At 37.4% G+C, this 20,636-nt stretch overlaps 1 protein-coding gene across 50 annotated transcripts in view; it reads left to right on the forward strand.

Annotated features, from left to right (window-relative positions):
* Positions 1–20,636, forward strand: part of PTK2 (protein tyrosine kinase 2) — a 266,149-nt gene that overhangs the window by 148,382 nt on the left and 97,131 nt on the right. For 49 of the 50 annotated variants that reach the window (XM_069466821.1, XM_069466823.1, XM_069466828.1 and 46 more), the window contains 3 exons: positions 3,156–3,273; positions 10,148–10,178; positions 14,905–14,957. In XM_069466821.1, coding sequence (XP_069322922.1) covers positions 3,156–3,273; positions 10,148–10,178; positions 14,905–14,957 — 202 coding nt within the window. The remainder of the gene's footprint in view (positions 1–3,155; positions 3,274–10,147; positions 10,179–14,904; positions 14,958–20,636) is intronic. The other variant, XM_069466826.1, reaches the window with a different exon arrangement.

Here is a 20,636-nt window from a genome sequence, read left to right on the forward strand (position 1 = left end):
TACACTCATCATTAAGGGAAAGCTGAAACAGTGATATTTTAAAAGTAACGATTTTTTTTTTTTTTTTTAGAAAAAGATGAAGTTTTCATAGATCATCAGAATCACAATGTTCTCATATATACTAAGGGTTACATTACCAGTAACAGTCATTAAATGTCTATAGGAATAGGAGATGTTAAAACTCAGTCAAGAGCATTATTGTGAAAGTGATGAAAGATTATCCTGAAATACCAGGGAATTCAATTTCTTGGGATTATATATACAGTCACGTGTCACTTAACAGGGAGATGTTCAGAGAAATGCATAGTTTGGCAATTTCTTCATTGTGGTAACACACAGAGTGCACTTATGCAAACCTAGATGGTATAGCCTACTACACACCTAGGCTATACAGTATAGCCTATTGCTCCTAGGCTATAAACCTGTACTGCATGTTACTGTACTAAATACTGTAGGCAATTATAACACAGTGGTATTTGTATATGTATATGGTATAAAAGATAAAATACTGATACACTTACATAGGGCACTTAGCATAAGTGGAGCTTGTAGGACTTGAACCTCCTCTAGAGAGGCAGTGAGTGAGGGGTGGGTGAGTAAACATGAAGGCCTAGGACATTGCTGTAAACTACTGTAGACTGTAAATAGTATACATTTAGGCTACACTAAATTTACTTTAAAAAATCTTTCTTCAGTAATAAATTAGCCTTAGTTTACCGTAACATTTTTACTTTATAAACTTGTTATTTTTTTTAAACTTTTTGACTCTTTTGTAATAATACTTAGAACACAAATACATTGTACAGCTGTACAAAAGTATTTTCTTTCTTTCTATTTTACTCTATAAGCTTCTTTTCTGTTTTTAAAGTTTTAGGCTGGGCACAATGGCTAACACCTGTAATCCCAGCAGTTTAGGAGGCTGAGGCAGGAGGATTGCTTGAGGCCAGGAGTTATAAGACCAGCCTGGGCAACATAGCAAGACCCCATCTCCACAGAAAAAATTTTTTAATTAGCTATGTGTAGTGGCACACGCCTGTAGTCCCAGCTACTCAGGAGGCTGAGATAGGAGTATCACTTGAGCCCAGGAGTTCAAGGTTGCAGTGAGCTACGATCATGCCACTGCACTCCAGCCTGGGCAACAGAGTGAGATCCCATCTTTAAAAAAATAACTAAATTAAAATTAAAACATAAAGTTTTCTATTTATTTTTTACTGTTTAAACTTTTTTGGTAGAAACTAAGACACAAATACACACATTAATCTAGGCGTATAAAGGGTCAGGGTCTTCCATCTCCACATCTTGTCCCTCTGGAAGGTCTTTAGGTGCAGTAATACGCATGGAGCTGTCATCGCCTATGATAGCAATCAATGCCTTCTTCTGGATAGCTCTTGAAGGACCTGCTTGAGGCTATTTTACAGTTAACTTTTTTTTTTTAATAAAGAGAAGATGTACACTACAAAATAAGATTAAAAACATGGTAAATACATAAACCAGTAACAATCGTTTATTATCGTTATCAAATATTATGTGCTGTACATAATTGTATGGACTATACTTTTATACAACTGGCAGCATAGTAGGTTTGTTTTCAGCAGCATTACCACAAACATGTGAGTGATTTGTCACACTACAACGTTAGGACAGCTATGACCTATCACTAGTCCACAGAAATTTTTAGCTCCATTGTAGTCTTACGGGACCACCATTCTTACATGGTCCGTTGTTGACTGAAATGTCATTAGGCAGTGCGTGACTGTATGTGTCCTGTGAGCTATGTTATTTTCCAGATTGTGTTGTACGTGACATTCTCTGGGTAATAATAGTTACAACGGCAGCAGTAACTGATACTTTCTTGCACATACTACCCATTTTTATTTACACAAAAGCCAAAGGAAGCTGTGTTATTCTCATAACCATGCAAAGTAGGTACTTTGATACACTTTGGTTAACCTCATTCTGTAGTTGGGGAAACTGAAGTACAGGAGATTGGCCACAGTAATAGTAATCAATAGAGATGGGGTTCTTACCCAGACAGTCTGGATCCAAAACCTGTGTTCTTAATCTATAGGCAACAGTGATTAAAAACAAGTGGCACAAGAAATGACCATTTGGCAAATATTACATAATATGATCCTTTCTGAAAGATAAAGTACACTCACATATAAAAGAATCTGAACAATCCGGTGACGCACAGTTTTTCTTGCATGTAAAGCATATTATTTAAAATTTTTCAGCATATTAGGATTCTTTGGTTTGTTACAGCCACTTTTCTGGACGGGTTTATTTGCAGTACTCCTCACTTAGGCAGATGCTTCAGTGTTCTGTCTTGTGAATTCTGTGAGTTTGGTGACATCTGAGGCTCTAGGAAGTCTGTTGACTCTCAGGATTAAACAAATATTACGATATAATATTGAAAGCTTGTTGCAAATTGAAATTCCTTAGAAATATCTTGGTAGTGATGTTGCGCCATCATTTCCCAACTGTCGTCTTTTCATTTTGCTATCACTCAAATATTGAGGACAATGCAAGTGAGAGAAGTCATTCATTTAGAAAAAGATTATGAATAACTACATGAATTAGGACATATCTACATTTGAAAATACAGCTTTTATTTTCTCCTTGGTAAGACTTAAAGATAGGTCTTTAGGAAGTTTATCAATACTGAACATATTTTATATTAAAAAAGAGGGATTTCTAAGCCTTTGGGTTTAGAAATGCTGTGTGTGCTCAAAATAATGAGATTTTACTAATTTTCTGTCATGTGAGAAAAATTAGTATGGATAGTTAATAAAAGCTTCACATTAGTTTCTTAAACAAGTCATACTTTATCTTACTGATTATCTAAATTCTTCTCTTATTAATTAGAGTGTGCCAGCGGAGCCAGACGTTCTGAAGGAAAATATTTTTTTCACCTCCTTTTGTTCTAGAAAGTGATTTTTCTATGTTCATCTGGGTTTGCCTTCTGTCACATATTCTAAAAATAATGTTCTTAAATATCAAACTTCCTTTTTCACTCAAATCTTGTGACAAATCTTGTTTCACTCCCACTCTTCTCTGTTTTCAAGTATACAGAGAGGTCTGATGTCATAGCGCAGCTGTCTCTTTGCTTACTGGGAAGAACAATAATGTCTCTTTCTTGGTCTTTTCCCGATTAGCCTCTGACAGTGACGGCACCATCCCTGACCATTGCGGAGAATATGGCTGACCTGATAGATGGGTACTGCCGCCTGGTGAACGGAGCCTCGCAGTCTTTTATCATCAGACCCCAGAAAGGTGAGGTTCTATTTCTGTGTGCACATTACCAATTGCATTCCTACTGAATTGTTAGGCTCACCCCTAACAGCCTGTTATCCTTTTTTTAGGTAGTTCTGTAAATGTGAAGATCAAATGAATAATTCAGTCTAGTATAATCTGAGTTCTTGTTTTCCTAAGGTTAGCAATCCAGTTCACACTTTCCACAGGCCAAGAACTGTGTTTGAATAGAGTCCAAATAAAACTTCTGTATTTACAATACTGTGCTTTTAGCTACCAACTATATTACCATTAGTATTTTGAAGTAAACTTTAGAGATTATATTCTGGGTTTTAAAAAAAAAAAGGGTCCCTTGTAACTCACATTAAATAAAGTATTGCTTCTATTTTTTCTTACGTATCTCAAAAGCGTAGAGCATTCAGAGAACAAAATAAATTCTAAATCATGATGTAAAAGTCAAAGATTAGAAAAAATATGTAAGCAGTAAAGCTGAAAGTAAAAATAAAAGATTAGCATGAATAAATATCCTAGAAGCATAGCTGTATCGCTTCCAAAATGATATGGAGTTTTTGTGAGCGTATATGAAGGGATGTTTTTGAGTATTTGGATTTCTGGAATAATTTAATGAAAATATTCCTAGCAGTATAGTAGCATAGAGTGAAGCAGGAAAAGACTGGGCTTTGGAATTACATCAGTTTATAAATTCAGATCACAAGTCCTCTGTGCTACCCATCTGTAAATTACTTAACTTTTCTGTGCCTCAGTTCTATCATCTGTAAAACACAAAGAGAAGTACCTGTGTTCTATGGTACTGGGAGGATAAAGGACTTCATATATATAAAGGCCTGGCACATTTGATGTTTGAAGATTTTAGTTATATTATTGTTGTTCCTCTTGCTGCTACTAATGTAGTGTAATCTTGACACATTGTATTAACCTTGACTCTGAGATTCCTCATCTGTAAAAGAATGATGCCTACTCTGTAGGGTTGTTAGGCGGGTCCCAAACAGTAACCATAAAGCAGCTAGCACTGTGGCAGGAGGGGTCTCTAAACCTGGTTTTTGTCATTGTTCACGCCTTCCAGTACTCACCTCAGTGATTAGGATGGCAGTAGAGGAAAGAATCCTGAAGCACTGTGTGGTGTGTGTCCAAGTAAGCAGAATTGTGTTAAACAGAGAAGAGGGTAAAGAAAAGCCCAAGGGAAGCAAATGGCGACATAGGGGACTCTGGGTATGGAAACCAGAGGGCTCCGCCTTCCCAGCAGGGAAGTGCTCTGCTTACAGAGCAGTTTAAGGGAGGGGTGGTGTGTGTTGGGGGAAAAGTGTTTTAAACAGAGGAGTCATTGGACCCTTTGTTTAAACGGTGGTGATGATGGATGTGCTCTGAAAACAATAGCCAAAGCTGTCCACAAGTAAACATAAATCTTTATGATTCCAGGATGTGGTTCATCAAGCAGAAGTGTTTTTTCCACAATGATCGCATCAGTAAAGCCTATTCATATGTTTTTTTCTAAAATAATGAACTTTTTCAAAAGTAATGAAGTTACTTTCAGAAATGTCTGAAGTTATTCTTAAAGTGTTAAGAGCTATAAGCTCTTGACTTTATGCTTTAAACAGGAGTATATATCTCACAAATATTAAATGTTTTGGGAGAATTTCTTCACATAAATATAGTACTTTGGGAAAAACGTCAAATGTAACAGATTGCCTATCTCCTTTTTAATAAATAATATTCTAAATTTCATCCTAATTTACCAAAATGTCCTCTATCGATATGTTAATACACATTAAAAATAACATTCAGACGTTAAGCATTAAATAAGCCATTCCATGTTTAAAGTTTCATCATCTTCCTGTGTTAATTTCACTGTTAATGAGCTCTTTTTACTCCTCTAGGGAGAAAAATTTTGATAGCAAAACATGAAATGAGTTGCTTTTTAACCTCTTTGCTCATATGAAAAGAGAATGAAGGAAAATGCTTGTCATGAGAAGCTAGGTAGGGCGTTGGTTGTTACCAATTTTCTGTTTATAAAGTGAATTATTAAAGTTGATAGTTATCTTATTCTGAATCATAGCATGTTTATGTATTACATGACTGTTTAATCATAGATCCCTAAGGTGAAGATATTGCCTAGTTGAAATATTACTAAATATAAATATGAAATAATATTAAAGTCAAACTTTTTTAATGGGTTGTCAGAAATACATGTGGACGAGACAAATCTACATTTTTTAATTGAGATTTTTTAAATTTTCAGATAAATGTTAAACAGATTTCTATAACTCTGATGTACTATTTTCTTGGAAACATGTTTTAAATAACAATTATATATGTGCCTATCTGTCTTCTCTGGATTATAAACTGCTTAGTGGTGGGAAATGTGTACACGTGTGAATACATAACAGAGCATGACACTAATAAGTGATCAATAAGTTCTACATGTGAACTCTGTGTGTTCCCAGATGCACTTTATTAGTTCTTTGGTCTACCATAATTGCTTTGGATTTATAAAGTGCTTTAAAGGTTATGTGTATTGGGGGGAAAACATAATAAGAGCCACAAGCCAAATGTCCTGGGCTGAGTTCCACCACAGTTGGTGCATGACCTTGGTCCTTACTGCAGGGTTTTATCTAACCTATCCCTTATCTGCAAGTAAGTTCAGAATCAGTTTTTGAAATTTTAGTAATACTCTGTAGTAAAATTCTTCTCAGAGGAAAGAATTACGCAATGTAATATAGAGTCAAAATTTCATCGTTCTTAAATAGGTTTTCTACATATAGAATGATAGTAAATACTGTATATTGTGGGGCAGGAGGTGAATGCTTCAAAGCATGACATAAAACCCAGAAGATGTAAGAATAAAACTGATAGATTACATTACATGATTAAAATACTTCTCTTAGTAAAAGATAAACATTTTAAAAGCTATGACACTGAGGGAAAAATATTTATGATACATACAATAAATAAATAAAATCTCTTATTTTTCAGATGTTCCAACTCATTGAGTAAAGGACAACCAATGTAAAAATGTGTACCTCGTCGAAGAATGGACATATAAATGTCCAATAAACATACAATAGGAAACACTGATATATATCTTTTTATTAGATTGATTTAAAAAAAACTGATAACCACTCTTGGCAAGGCTATTGGAAAATGTACTGTCAAACTCAGTATAAGTTGATACATTTTCAGAAGACAATTTAGGAGTCCTCTGCCCACTAGTCTACCTCCTAGAAATTAGTCCTGCAGAAGGACTAATTTAGACAGGAGGATGTTCAATATTGCATTGTTTATAATAGCAAAATATTAGAAACAGAATGGGAATTAATAAATGAGGAAACATGCATACATGATATAATACTATGCAGCTGTTACAAAAACAATAAGATATGCTGGCCACAGTGGCTCACACCGTTAGTCGCAGCTATTCGGAAGACTGAGGTGGGAGGATCATTTGAGGCCAGGAGTTTAAGACCAGCCTGGGCAATATAGTGAGACCCTGTCTCTAAAAAAAAAATAATAAAAACAGAAATTTTTAAAAATAGATTGCTCTATTTTTGTGTTAAAGACCTAAATGTAAATGTGTGTATGTTGTATCCAAACTTGTATGTGTGTATTTATAAGCATAAAAATATGAAAATTAAGTGCCCAACTTAAGACAGTGAATACTTCTAAGAAGAATAGAAATGTATTTGAAGCCGGGGAGGAAGCCATCACTTTTTTCACATTATATACTTCTGTGATTTAGATTTTTAACAATGAGTATATATTATATAATTAAAAACCAATAGAAAAAGCTTTTATTCAAAAATTAAATGGAAGAACACATGGGGATTTGAAAAAAAATGTTTTTAAAAAGTCTTAATTCTAAAAATCCAACAAAATCGAAATGTAGGGTAATGAAAAGATAGGTCCTTATTCCTAAAAGAGGAATAAGATACACACCACATGAATGTCATGGGAAGCCATATGTTATTCATTTAACAAACTGATAAAGGAGCGTTAAAAATTAACTCCAAGAAGCTGGGTGTGGTAGCAGGCACCTGTAGTCCCAGCTACTCGAGAGACTGAGGCAGGAGCATCACTTGAGCCCAGGAGTTCAAGGCTGTAGTTTGCTATTATCATGCCTGTGGATAGCCACTGCACTCTAGCGTGGGAGATACAGTGAGATTCTGTCTCAAAAAATTAGCCTCCAGAATTGGGCATTTAAGTTAGTACTTAGGTGTTTTGTTTTTTTTTTAAATGATACTGTAACTGATGGTGTCTGTTGTCATTTTTGTCAATATTTTGTTACTCTCTTTATAAAAATGTACTCTTAGCTTTGAATTAGGGATATGATAAAAAAATAAAAAAGAAGAATTTACTCCTAGGATCCTTGGATTGTTTATCACCGTAGTTACAGATGACTTTCTCCCCATGCCAGTCTACTTAGAAAGTCTATATTAGCCAAGAATGTAATAACTGGTTTCTTTTTCTCCCAGAGGAGATAGAAATTTCAACAAAGAGTGCAAACAGTTAGAAATCACAGTACCATGTCATTTGAAAGGCTGTGTTATTAATTGATAGTATTAGGTATGAGTAAGGTGGTGGGGGTGTTAGTAGTATTCATTAGATAATAAAGTAATCATTAGGCCTCTTCAGTTATTCTAAAGTTGGTCTTCCTAGTGTGACTTGGATATTTTGATTGAAATTTGAATGTCCAGAAAGTCAACAAGTGATGAAGTTTGGAATGAATTTCTGTGACCTATTGAGATTAGAGCAGTGGGTTGATTATTTACTATGATATTTAACCTTCACAACTACCCCTGCAAATCAAGTAGTATTATCTGTTTTATGGGCAAATAGATTTTCAGAAAGAGTAACTTGGGTCCCAGTCTGATTTATTTATTTACCAGACCATGGTCTAAGGGTCTCCTGAGAGCCAGCTACTCTGCTAGGTGTTAGGGACGCCTTTGGGCAGGTTAAGTCTTACCTTGACGTTGGACAGGCTAAACAGTCTGTACAGAAGCATAATACACAGCAAGTTCTCTGTTGATGCAGCAGAAACAGAGGATGGCCAGCCAAAGCAAACTGCAGTATTCCAGGAAAGGCTCCCTGCAGGAGATAGTGCTTGAATTGAGCTTCGCAAGATTTAAGAATAATGTTTCCACCTGAAGGAAAAATACCTTTCAAGGCATGTGTGACATGTTCAGGGAAGGTACAGTGTGCAGTAGTGTAGGATTAGGGAACAGTAGAATGAGACTGGAGAGGTTGGTTGGCCAGGTCAAACCCTTCGTGCTTTCAGCATGTCATTGCTGAGCTCCTGCTATTTTCCAGGCACAGTTCTAGGATAGGGGATATAGCAGAGAACACGAGAGACAAGGCCCTGCAGGGATGGAAACTTCATATAGGTGGAGACAGACATGAAATAAAATAAATAAAAGACAAATACTGAAGTATTAATATATATATCAAATGGTGAACAGCTATTTCAAGAAAAATAAAACAGGGAAGAAAGGAAAGGATACAACATTAAACAAGGTGGTCTCACTTGAGAGAGTTGCATTTGAAGGTGTAGAAAAAAGAACCTACAAAGATATCTGGTCAAGGAGAATCCAGCAAAGAAAACTAGAAGTGCCCTGTGAGGGCAGAGGAAAACCAAGGGAGTATAGTTACAGTAGAAAGCCCTGGAGGCCCAGGGAGGGAAGTTGATGGGAGGATAGAGTGATTAGCTGTGTTAAATGCTACCTGTAAGTGAACTACTAGATTTAGCAAGGTGGACGTCATTGGGGACCTTAACAAGGGTAATGTCAGTTATTTGGGGACATAGGTGGGGGGAAACGATTGGAATGAATTCAAGGGCAAATGCTAGAACTGTGGACAACAGGTGTAACTACACCAGGGGTGTTACCAAGGAGCTGCTTAGGAGGCACCAGAGCAATGGTGATAGTACCTCCCCACACTTCACCCCACTTCACCACACATTTCGAAGACAGGAGCCAGAGCAGTGTTTGTGTGCTGATAGAAATGAAACAGTGCTTTGCAGGTTAAGCCAAGGTATTTAAATTTCACCCTAAAAGCTGTTGAGAAACACTAAAATTTTAAGCAGGGGAATGACTTGATGGGTTTGTAATTGGAAAGATTATTCCAGTATAGTTTAGCTCAGAAATGGATTAGAAGACAGGATCAGTTAGGAGGCAGTTAGGTTAATTCAGATTAAAAAGTTTAAACCAGGGAAAGCCCCAGGTGCTTCTTAATTAACAAAAGGGCTGGTGGAGAGAGCACGTCCCCCCCAACTATTGAACAAAGTCCCCGAGCTTCACTGTGATTGGACTAGCATGAGTCAGTCACTGTGCCCAAAGGGATGAGCTGTCCTGCTCAGTTGGGGCCACCCCAGACACTGTCGGTAGATGGCTACCCGTGTGTGCAGGGCTCCCTCAGGTCACCCCTCCAGAGCCCTTGTGGGGCCTTGTCTTCTGTAAGCACGTTAATTCCTCTGACAGCTGCACTCACCCGTGGAGTTGTTTTCCTTGTGTTTTTCTGTGCTTCCAGCACAGGTTTTGATGTTATTAGTGAGCAGTTTTATCAAAATGCAAATGTTCAGTCCTTTGCCTCATAAGAAATCCTTTATCTTTTAGTCTTCTGGGAAGGAAATCTTTTAACAATGTATGCTCTTAATGCTTTATTATGATTAGTCAGTACCTTTTAAACAATTTGTACCTAATAGTTAATGTTTGTTATGAATATTGAAAATAAAACCATGAAAACCTAAGATACTTTAATGATTTTCTCTAAAGGGTTGTTGCCAAAGTACCAGAATAGGACTCATCCTTCTTCTTTGCCTCCTATGCATAATCCTTTCAAAAGGAGTAAGAAGAACCTCATATTTCTTTCCTTTTTTTCCCCCCAGAAGGTGAACGGGCTCTACCGTCAATACCAAAGTAAGTGCTGCTTTGTATTTATTGTTATTTAGTTTTGTTATCAACTTTGAGGAAATCACTATGCTCTATTATTCATTTTCCTGAAAAATTAAATTTATATATGTATGATCAGGAAACTGGAAAGCAATATAATCAGTTGTAAATTAGGTGTTTAGGGTTAATCAAAAAGTTTTAAATTAATTTTCCCTGTAAGTTTAATAGTAAGGGGAGCTAAAGAATAATCATAATTGTAATGTTGAGGGCCTGTTGTTAAACATTAGTTTTATATGTTATTGCTAATGTTTATAAGAACCCCAAAATAGAGCCAGGTGCAGTGGTGCACGCCTGTAGTCCCAGCTACTCAGGGGGCTGAGACCAGAGGATCACTTAAGCCCAGGGGTTCAAATCCAGCCTGTACAACATAGCAAGACCCCATCTCTTAAAAAAAAAAAAAAAAAAAGAACCTGAAATACCATTCTGGCTATTTTATAAGAAAATTAAAGAGAAGTAATTTGTTAATTTTCTTTTTTATGTCATAAATTTCATACTAGGTGTGTTGATCAATATAATTAAAGGAATCAAATAGTAATACCAAGAGAACTTAACATTATTCTATAATATATTCTTAGCTAGTATGTAGGAACTGGGGACCGACATAGGAAAATTAAAATCTAGAGATTGAGACATACAGATAAATAACAGTTACAGCTGTGTGGTAAGTGCTTGCAGAGATATTTGCACAGAATTCCAAGACACTGAAAAAGAGGCTGCTGGGATAAAGAGGGTAAAGCTTGGGCTTTGTTCTGTTCCTCTCCCTGTTCTCTAGAGCCAGCCCATTGCCAGCTCCTCCAGCTCCACATCCTGAATAGATCCATCTACCTCACCACCTTCCCACTGTCCCTCCCCTGTTTTTAGCTATCTTGGCTACTCTGATAGACCACTGTGTTGGTAGTCCCCCAAATCACCCCCAGGTTTAGTGATCCTCTAGAACAACTCCCAGGACTCAGCATGTAGTCATGCACATATCTATGATTTATTGTAGCAAAAGAATACAAGCAATCTCAGACCTGCTGTGTTAAATGACTCTTTTCTGCATGCTTCCTACCAAACTATCCTCTGTCCAGGTTTGCTCATCATCCTTTCCACTACAGCTTGAGGGAACTTTCCTAATTAAAGCTCTTAAGTGACTTACTGTTGTTCTTAGGATACATTCCAGTTTTTTTTTTTTTTGAGACAGAGTCTCACTCTGTTGCCCAGGCTAGAGTGCCATGGCATCAGACTAGCTCACAGCAACCTCAAACTCCTGGGCTCAAGTGATCCTACTGCCTCAGCCTCCTGAGTAGCTGGGACTACAGGCATGCGCCACCATGCCTGGATAATTTTTTTTGTATACATATATTTAGTTGTCCATATAATTTCTTTCTATTTTTTAGTAGGGACGGGGTCTCACTCTTGCTCAGGCTGGTCTCAAACTCCTGAGCTCAAACGATCCACCTGCCTCAGCCTCCCAGAGTGCTAGGATTACAGGCGTGAACCACCGCGCTGGCCTCATTCCAGTATTCTTAACCTGCATGGTTGTTCCCTGCTAACCCCTCTAGCCTTGGTTTTTGCCACTCCTCACACTCTGTTCTTCTTCAGCAAAATTGAGCTTTTTCAGTTCTGGAGCAAACATCCTTTCCTTTCCCTGCAGGGCTTTGCCAGTCTTTGTCCCCTGCATGACCTTCTCTTCCTTTAGCCCCCTTTCCTTGCTAATCTCTGCTCATCTTCCAGATCTCATCCTACATCACTTACTCTGGAAACCACCTGTGACTCCCACCCCCGCCCCCAAGCCAGAAAGCCTGCTGAGTTTTCCTGTAACACCTTCTACTTAGTACTTACCATACCTCTAAAAATGGCCTTTTTACTTGATCACGTTCTCCACTGCACAGTAAGCTTGCTGTCAGGCAGAGTCTGCACGTGGCCAGAGCACATGGCTGTGTGAATGGGGAGGGTGGATGAGTAGCTCCTCCTCGCTTTGGGCAACGTGCTTCACAATGTCAACAGTGTTTGATAGAGGGTTACTGATGTCCACATAAGACCATGAACTAATGCTTACTTAGAGTATCTTCAGTTGTGGGAACTTAAGGAATGATTTTGAGGGTTAAAACAAACAGGAATCAAAGATAGGTACAGGCCGGGCGCGGTGGCTCACGCCTGTAATCCTAGCACTCTGGGAGGCCGAGGAGGGTGGATCGCTCAAGGTCAGGAGTTCGAGACCAGCCTGAGCAATGAGCGAGACCTTGTCTCTACTAAAAATAGAAAGAAATTATCTGGCCAACTAAAATATATATAGAAAAAAAAATCAGCTGGGCATGGTGGCGCATGCCTGTAGTCCCAGCTACTCGGGAGGCTGAGGCAGTAGGATTGCTTAAGCCCAGGCGTTTGAGGTTGCTGTGAGCTAGGCTGACGCCACGGCACTCACTCTAGCCTGGGCAACAAAGCGACACTCTGTCTCAAAAAAAAAAAAAAAAAGATAGGTACAGTGGCATGTGCCTGTAGTCCCAGCTACTTGGGAGGCTGAGGCAGGATTACTTGAACCCAGGAGTTCAAGTCCAACCTGGGCAACATAGCAAGACACTGTCTCTTAAAAAACGCACGCACAAATACAGGAATTGTAAACGCAGATATAAAAGTAAGTGAAGAAGGTAGTAAGTTAGAAGTGGTAACAGACACTGGAAAAACTAAATAAAGCAGGCACGCTTTAAAAGAGTAGAATTTCCACAAATCTTAAAGCGGCAGAACACCATGATTGCTGTTGATCAGATAGCTGGTGAAATCCAAACTATTGGGAGATAGTTGACAGGCAGCAGCATACATAAATTGAGGTTCAGTTGAGAGAAAACCCTAATGTTTTGGCAATAGAACAAGGAAGCAAATGATGTAATTTACTTATAAATGTTTACCCTATGACTGCCCGATAAATATAGCTCAAAGATAATTATGATAAATTATGTAGTTGCAATGGAAGAGAGAGTGATGATTTGTTAGAAAACAACTTAGATTAAATTTTTTTCTTCATGAATCCCCAGATACTCTGTGAACTTTGGTGAAATTTTTGGAATAAAAATAAAAGATTTCAAATATTTGGAGAAGTCAATAAAAGGAACTCAATTCTGTGGATTTATGCTATGATTATTGTTGTAGAGGATACCATTTTATATTGAATACTTCTAGTTCTCAAAAATGATACTCACGTTGAAATCTGAAAATTCAAATTCCAAATCCAAAATACTCCAAAATTGGAAATTTTTTGAGGGCTGACATGACACAAGTGGAAAATTTCACATTTGACCTCATGTGATGGGTCACAGGCAAAAGCTAGGCACACAATTATTTTCAGGCTATATGTATAAGGTATATATGAAACATAAATGAATTTCAAGTTTAGACATGGTCCCATCCCTATGATATCTCATTATGTATATGCAAATATTCTGAAATCCAAAAAAATCTGAAATACAAAACACTTCTGCTTCCAAGCATTTTGATGCATTTTTTATAAGAGATACTCAACCTGCCGGGCGTGGTGGCTCATGCCTGTAATCCTAGCACTCTGGGAGGCCGAGGCGGGTGGATTGCTCAAGGTCAGGAGTTCGAGACCAGCCTGAGCAAGAGTGAGACCCCGTCTCTACTAAAAATAGAAAGAAATTATATGGACAACTAAAATATATATATAGAAAAAATTAGCCGGGCATGGTGGCGCGTGCCTGTAGTCCCAGCTACTCGGGAGGCTGAGGCAGTAGGATCGCTTGAGCCCAGGAGTTTGAGGTTGCTGTGAGCTAGGCTGACGCCGTGGCACTCACTCTAGCCCGGGCAACAAAGTGAGACTCTGTCTCAAAAAAAAAAAAAAAAAGAGATACTCAACCTATTGTAGTATTTTAAGTTTCAGTATTTCCTAGTATAAATCCTATATACTAGGACAAATTTCTATTCAGTACCTCCATAGTAAATGCTTATATATCTCGGAAAGGTTTTGTTTTATAGAAAGACCAAGGTAACTTTCACATCTAAAGACTATGGGGTTCCTTTTTTCTCTGTATTTGGGTTCTCCAAAAATTTTAAACTATACTTGCATTTTTTAAATATCACCAAAACTTGTGGCCAGAACTTTATGTGAGTAAATACGTAAAACATTAATATTCTTAAGCCATTTCATGAAGCAAGTAACCAGATACATTAAGATTACCTTTTTTCAGTCTGTAAATAATAATATATATTAATGTACTTCCTGATTTTTTTTTTTAACATGCCATAAATTTAAGAAGGACCATTCATACTACAGTATTTCGAATTATGTTTTAGAAAGCAAAATTCAGTTCCAGGTGTGTGGGTTTTTTTCCTCATAATTCTTGGGCAGTCTTTTACAATCCAGCTACATTTAAATTTAAAATTTTATTTAACCTGCACAGTACATTAAATTGTATTGCATTAAAACATTGCATTGTTTTAAGTCACTGTCATGAGTAGCTTTCTCAGCATTCGATATTCCTTAAGTGTATTTTAATTTCTGATCTTTAAAACATTAAAGCAGTCTGGCTATTTTAAGCGTGTCAGGCAGAATCCAGTTTTTTAAAATGCTCATCTAAAATTTTGTCTTCCTGGGAAATGGGATCCTCCTAATCCAAAGCAGTTCATGGTTTGATGAGGCCAAGTGGTTTGGTCCTAGGGAAGATTGCAGAGCTCACAGCTTTCCCTCTGTCTGTTGCAGATTGGCCAACAGTGAAAAGCAAGGTGTGCGGACACATGCAGTCTCTGTGTCAGGTAAGGGGCTCTAAGTAGCAAGCCTCACAAAGCAAGCTCCGTGGGGGTAGGAAAATTATACATGTATCTTTGTTTTTAATATGATTGCTTTGTTCTAGAATAGCTTATAAAAGTAAAGCATTCTGGCTACCCAAATATGCAGTTTTACCGTCATTACATAGTTTTAAGTATAGCTCATAGGTTTTATTTTTTAGATGAGACATACGTGCATTACCAGATTACTCACCAGGTCACATAGAATTCCAAATTATTTTTTGGTTTTAATGTCATGTTAATCATATCAAGAGTGAAAAAGTTTTACTTTTGAAGTTGCCGTATACTTTGTAATTCAACAGAATTTAATAAAATATACTTTGTATATTTATTGATTTTTGAAGTTCAGAAAATGTGAATCATTTTTAAATGATTTTGTCTTTCACAATTAACATAAAATGGTGTTTGTCTGTTTTTAAAAATATAGTTAAGATACTGGCATAATCATTATCTTAACTATTTCCTGGTGTGATGAGTGTGGTGTAATTTCCTTGGTATATTTTCAAAATATAGATGCCTTTTTCCCTATTTAAAAATGTGGAAAATAGAGGAAAGGCAAGGGAAGAGAAAGCATCTTCCACGGACGTAAGTTTGGGATCGTAAAATACATATACTATGTATATGTACACATGGATACATACATATTCATATACACACGTATAATGTGTTCTTAAGACATATATATGTACATATGCTATATTCCTAAAATAATGGTCTCCTTGTAACTTTAGTATCTGACTTAGAAGAGACCCAGTTCCTATTTAATTTATTTTGAGTCAGTTTTTCCTGGAATTGAGTTTTGTACTTTTGCCTGGTTGATGATTGGATTCTTTTTATAGTGTTCCAGCGTAAAAATGTAATTTCTTGTCTTTTATTGTGCACAAGCATCCCATAAGCCCTTTCTCAAGAAATATTCGTGCTTCTATTTATACATTTGGCAAACATACTCAATAAAGATGAATGGTGTAGGATACTAACATAGTATTACAGCTTGAAAAGTCATTTCTCACTTCCTCACAGAGTGGCGAGGGGGTCACAGTACTAGAGCTTGTGTTACTGACAGCTTCAGTGTTGCCAGCGTGTTCCCAAATAGATGGTTAATCATCTTTGTAAGCCCAATTCAAGACTTTATGGAGTAGCCCCAGATTTCCAGAAATTATGTTGGGGTACTAAGCATCACTCAGTGTTTGTGCTTGTTCAGCCCATGCTGAGTACAGAGCTAGTTGAAGAGACAAAGGCCACCAACATCTACCACAGTCATGGGAGTCCAGAGGCGAGAACAACCTCTGGGTACCAATGGATGGTCTGCAGAATATTCTGTAGCATAGGTGAGATTTGAGCTGAGCTTTGAATAATTCACAGGCCCTCCCTCTGGTTCATCTTCTTGCCAGCCTATAAAGTGGCTTTCAGGATTAGCCCCAGGAATAGGTGACTTCCCATGTGGTTCTTGCCATGCGCTCTCTCCAGTCACCCCAGGCTTGAGAGAGAACCAAAATGTCCTGTTATGTTAATGAGCACTATTCCTGACATCTATCTTTAGTTAATAAAGTAATGAAACAAAATAGGTCCCAACAGAACCTTCAAATCTTGTTGCTTCTATTTCACTAACCTCTTTTAATCAATATCCTCTGTTCAGATTGTAAACATCATAGTTTCTTTTAGCAGCTGATAATCACCAAACCTCTGGATTTTTCTTCTCCCAGCCAACCTCTTCTTTATGTTCTCACTGTTTTCATCCTATTTCAGAAGCCCATTAAGAAAAAGAAAATTAGTTGACATTTAATGAGCACTTTAGTAGATTCTGTGTCCCAGGCTCTGACTTAGGTTCTTTGTTCTTTTATATGTGTTAACTCATTTAGTCCTTACAACAAACCTATAAAATAATTTCTCCTTTTGTACAGATTAGGAGACAGGCCCAGAGAGGTTAACTAATTTGCCCAAGATTACACAGCTGGTAAAAGCTGGAGTCATTGTTCAAACTTACCTGGTTTCAACTCTCATGTTAATTACTTAAGATTCTGTCTTCATTTTTCTTTTTAGGTATCCTTTAACCAAGAGTTCATACTTCAGTCCCTTCTCTATGTTAATTTTTTCATTGCTACCATGTTAATTTAAATACACAATTCTCTGGTTGGAAAATTTCAGCAATAATCTATACATCCTATGACATTTACGCTGCTTGGCTCAGTCCTACAGAGCCGTCTGTTATCTGCCCACAGCCCACCTTTCCATTCCTCTCTCCTACTTGTCCACATCATTTTTTAGCCAAAGTTGGGGATTGTGCCACCTTAGCCTTTTTATCTTTGTAGTTCTGCTCGAGTTGTTCCATCAGCCTTGTTCTTTTTATCATTATGTATCAAAGTCTTTTCATTCTTCAGAGTTAATCATACTTTGATATATGAATATCCTTTTGGATTTACGGATCTAGGCAAAGAAGAATGATCAGTGTCCAGTGGATATTTAATGATGTGGCACTAACTATTTAGAGTCCTATTGGTCCTCAGTCATTCCCACTGCTTGCTTGCTTACGAGGAATCAGACTAACAAGTTTGGTGTATTTCTATCTGCCACAAGGATTATAAAACATATCATCTGATTGGCCCAGCCAGCCAGGAGCCTGTGTTTTGCACTTAGCTTGAAAGCTGATGTTTGACATTTCTAGGAATCTTTGTTAAGCTGATACCTAGAAAACTAGTACTATTACGAAATCCCAAGGCTGTTTCTCTATCTGAAAACACTGTACTGTGGGGTGTATAGCTGACACTCCAAGGTAGAGGCTCTGCTGCTCTGGGATCTTCATGAGGTTCTGTATCTGCTTCCCCACAACAGCCTGTTCTATGTCTGCATTAATGGGGTGAGGATGCAATCTATGTGCTGGCCACGACTATTTGTTTTTCTGTCGTACTTTACCTCATTTGACCCCTAACAAGCCCTACAAGATTAATATTATTCCAGTTTTACATTTCTTACTTTACATTAATCCATTCAACAAATATTTTGTGAGTACCTGCTGTGTGCCAAGCACTGTTCTAGATGATGGGGTTTAATAGTGAACAAAGCCAAGTCCCTCCCTTTGTGGAGTTTACATTCTTGTGGAAGAGTCATACCGTAGACAGTGAATTAAAGCAGGTCAATTGAGAGCGACTGTTCAGCTGTTTAAAATTGTATTATGTATGACATTATACCTGCATATGCATGAACTGGTGTGTAGACTTGTAAAGCCCTGCATAAATGTTAAATAGTATTTAATCCCTACTATGGCCTTGCAAAGTATATATTATCCCTCCATTTTGCAGACGTGAAGAAATAAATTCAGAAAGGTAAACTTTTTCATTGTCACACAGCTTGAAAATGATGGAGCTAGGATTGGAACTCAGGCCATTATTACCCTCTAGGCTCTGTTGTCTTTCACTAACAGTTCAAGAGAGTTTACCCCACGTATGGATGAAGCAGCACTTGGGAAGATAGAGAGTCTCAAAGGATTTGTCTGGCTCTCCCATTGTCATTCACAACCAAAGAGTTCTTACCTGCTTGCCCGGACTAGGTTCTCATGTCACCACATCATAGATGCCACTCTAGTCTATGGCTAGACTCTTTTTCCTCCAAGCTCTGTAAAGCACTGTACATTTCTCTATTATAGATAGTCCTCATATGGGTGTAATTATTTTAGAAACCATCTCGTCCACTAGACCACGAACCCCGTTACATGTTGTATTTATCTGTTTATTGTCTGGGACATAAGCCCTTACTAATTGTTTTTAAATTGATGGATGCCTGACCAAGGTATGGAGGTGTGCTGGGACTCAGACGAGTGCGTTCTAGGTAGAGGGGACAGAAAGCAGAAATTTCGGCAGAAGCATTCAGAGCTATCAGGGACATTGAGAGTCACTGGAGCTCGCAAATGATTCCCTGTGAGCTTGTCACTGTGAATTGTTCTAGACTCTTTTCTAGGAGGTGTTGGGGAAGGGAATAGAGGATAGCCAGCAGGAAGAGTGAGGTTTAGGACAGTTTGCAGCTTTTCGCGGATCTCTAGTTGGCAAATAAAGCAATATCCTTACATTCCAGAGAGGAGGTACCAGGCACTGGTTCATATTTCACTGCAAAGTAAGTGTAGTTATTAGATTGTTTTCAGTAAGATCACAATGAAATTTGGTGTTGGATGTATGGAGAGTTTTTTTTTTGAAATTTGAACAGAGTTTCTCTATATAAATAAGTATAAGAGTGAAAGAGGTTTATAAAAATATTTAACAGTAAAACATGTTTCCCTGGGCATATTATTCTGAGGGCCTAAAGAAGTCTTTTTTTAAGCCTAATTTTTAAGTTTTTAGGAAACTTGTGCTTATTTTAGAGCTCAGGTTAGAACTTGGACCATATCTGAGAGACCAGTGTTGAAATCTATCATAAGAGATCTGTAAGTCACATCACAGAGGGGTGAGGCCTCAGATAGGTGAGGCCTATGGGGGCATGGAGAGCTCCTTGACTTTGTGGGTCAAAATTACTTAGGAGTATAGATATTTCCAAATCATTAAGTAAAGCTGAATTTTAAATGTTTTGAAGACATAAACTCTGGTTTTGGGGGGGGTGGTTGTTGTTGTTAGGTTGGCTTTTGGGTTTGGGGTTGGGTTTTGTTTTTGTTTGTTTGTTTGTTTGTTTGTTTTTAAATAACCAGGCCCTTGATCGAGCAGTAAACCAAAAATACAAGATAAAACATGATGGTAATGGCATTACATTATGCACATGGCTGTTGTTAAATGTTTGGATTATACATAATGGGACTGGAGATTATAATACAGTTTTTCTCATTTGTACCTCTGTCATGAAAACCAATGCAATGACCTTTATGATCTATCAGTAGATATGTTTGGTATGTCTCTACTGAGCCCTTTGTGCTAAAAAACAATTGTACCACTTTGTGATACTTTTTCAGAATATATTGCAAATTTTTTTAAATTTTAAATTTATAACATTTTGATTTAGTTTATCTTGCAGCATAATTTCCTTTATGTAAGATTACTTCTAGGTTTTTCAAGTTATTGACTAAAAATTATTCTAAATTCATAATAATGAAAGCAATTATCAAAATAAGTGTTGTGTTAAGCTGCTTCATTATAAATTCTAAAAACTCATTTGTATATGCAAAAGTGGTTTGTAAACTGTAAAGTTCTGTAAACTATGCCTATAATAATTACTGAATCTCTTTTCCTGTGCTCTCTGACGTGCTAGGCCTGTTATTCATTCATTGCTGTGCCACTGCTTTGTGAATACAAGTAGTTATTTACATATGAATGAGGCTCAGAGATTATGCCTGGCAATTGCATTTGCATTTATCTTGTTTAAACCCCAGTAATATTTACACTTTACAGATAAGGAAATTAAGACTCTTAAAGACGAAATGGTTTGACCTGGTTCACATAGCTCCTAAGGAATAGGGAGCCTGATGGAGTCAGACCTTGGTCTCTTTACATTAGACCATATTGACGCATTCCAAAGGCTTGATCTTGTATGGAAAGGAGTGGTACTTTGGAAGAGTTTTAGTGTGATTCCGTTATAGTTTTTTTTCCCATTTATGGGGAATAACATAGTACTGACTCAGTTCTGACTCTTCCATCAAAATTCAGAAGTCTTCCTTGTGTTCAAGTTTAAAGA

Source organism: Eulemur rufifrons, chromosome 3 (assembly GCF_041146395.1).
Source record: "Eulemur rufifrons isolate Redbay chromosome 3, OSU_ERuf_1, whole genome shotgun sequence".
NCBI lineage: Eukaryota > Metazoa > Chordata > Mammalia > Primates > Lemuridae > Eulemur > Eulemur rufifrons.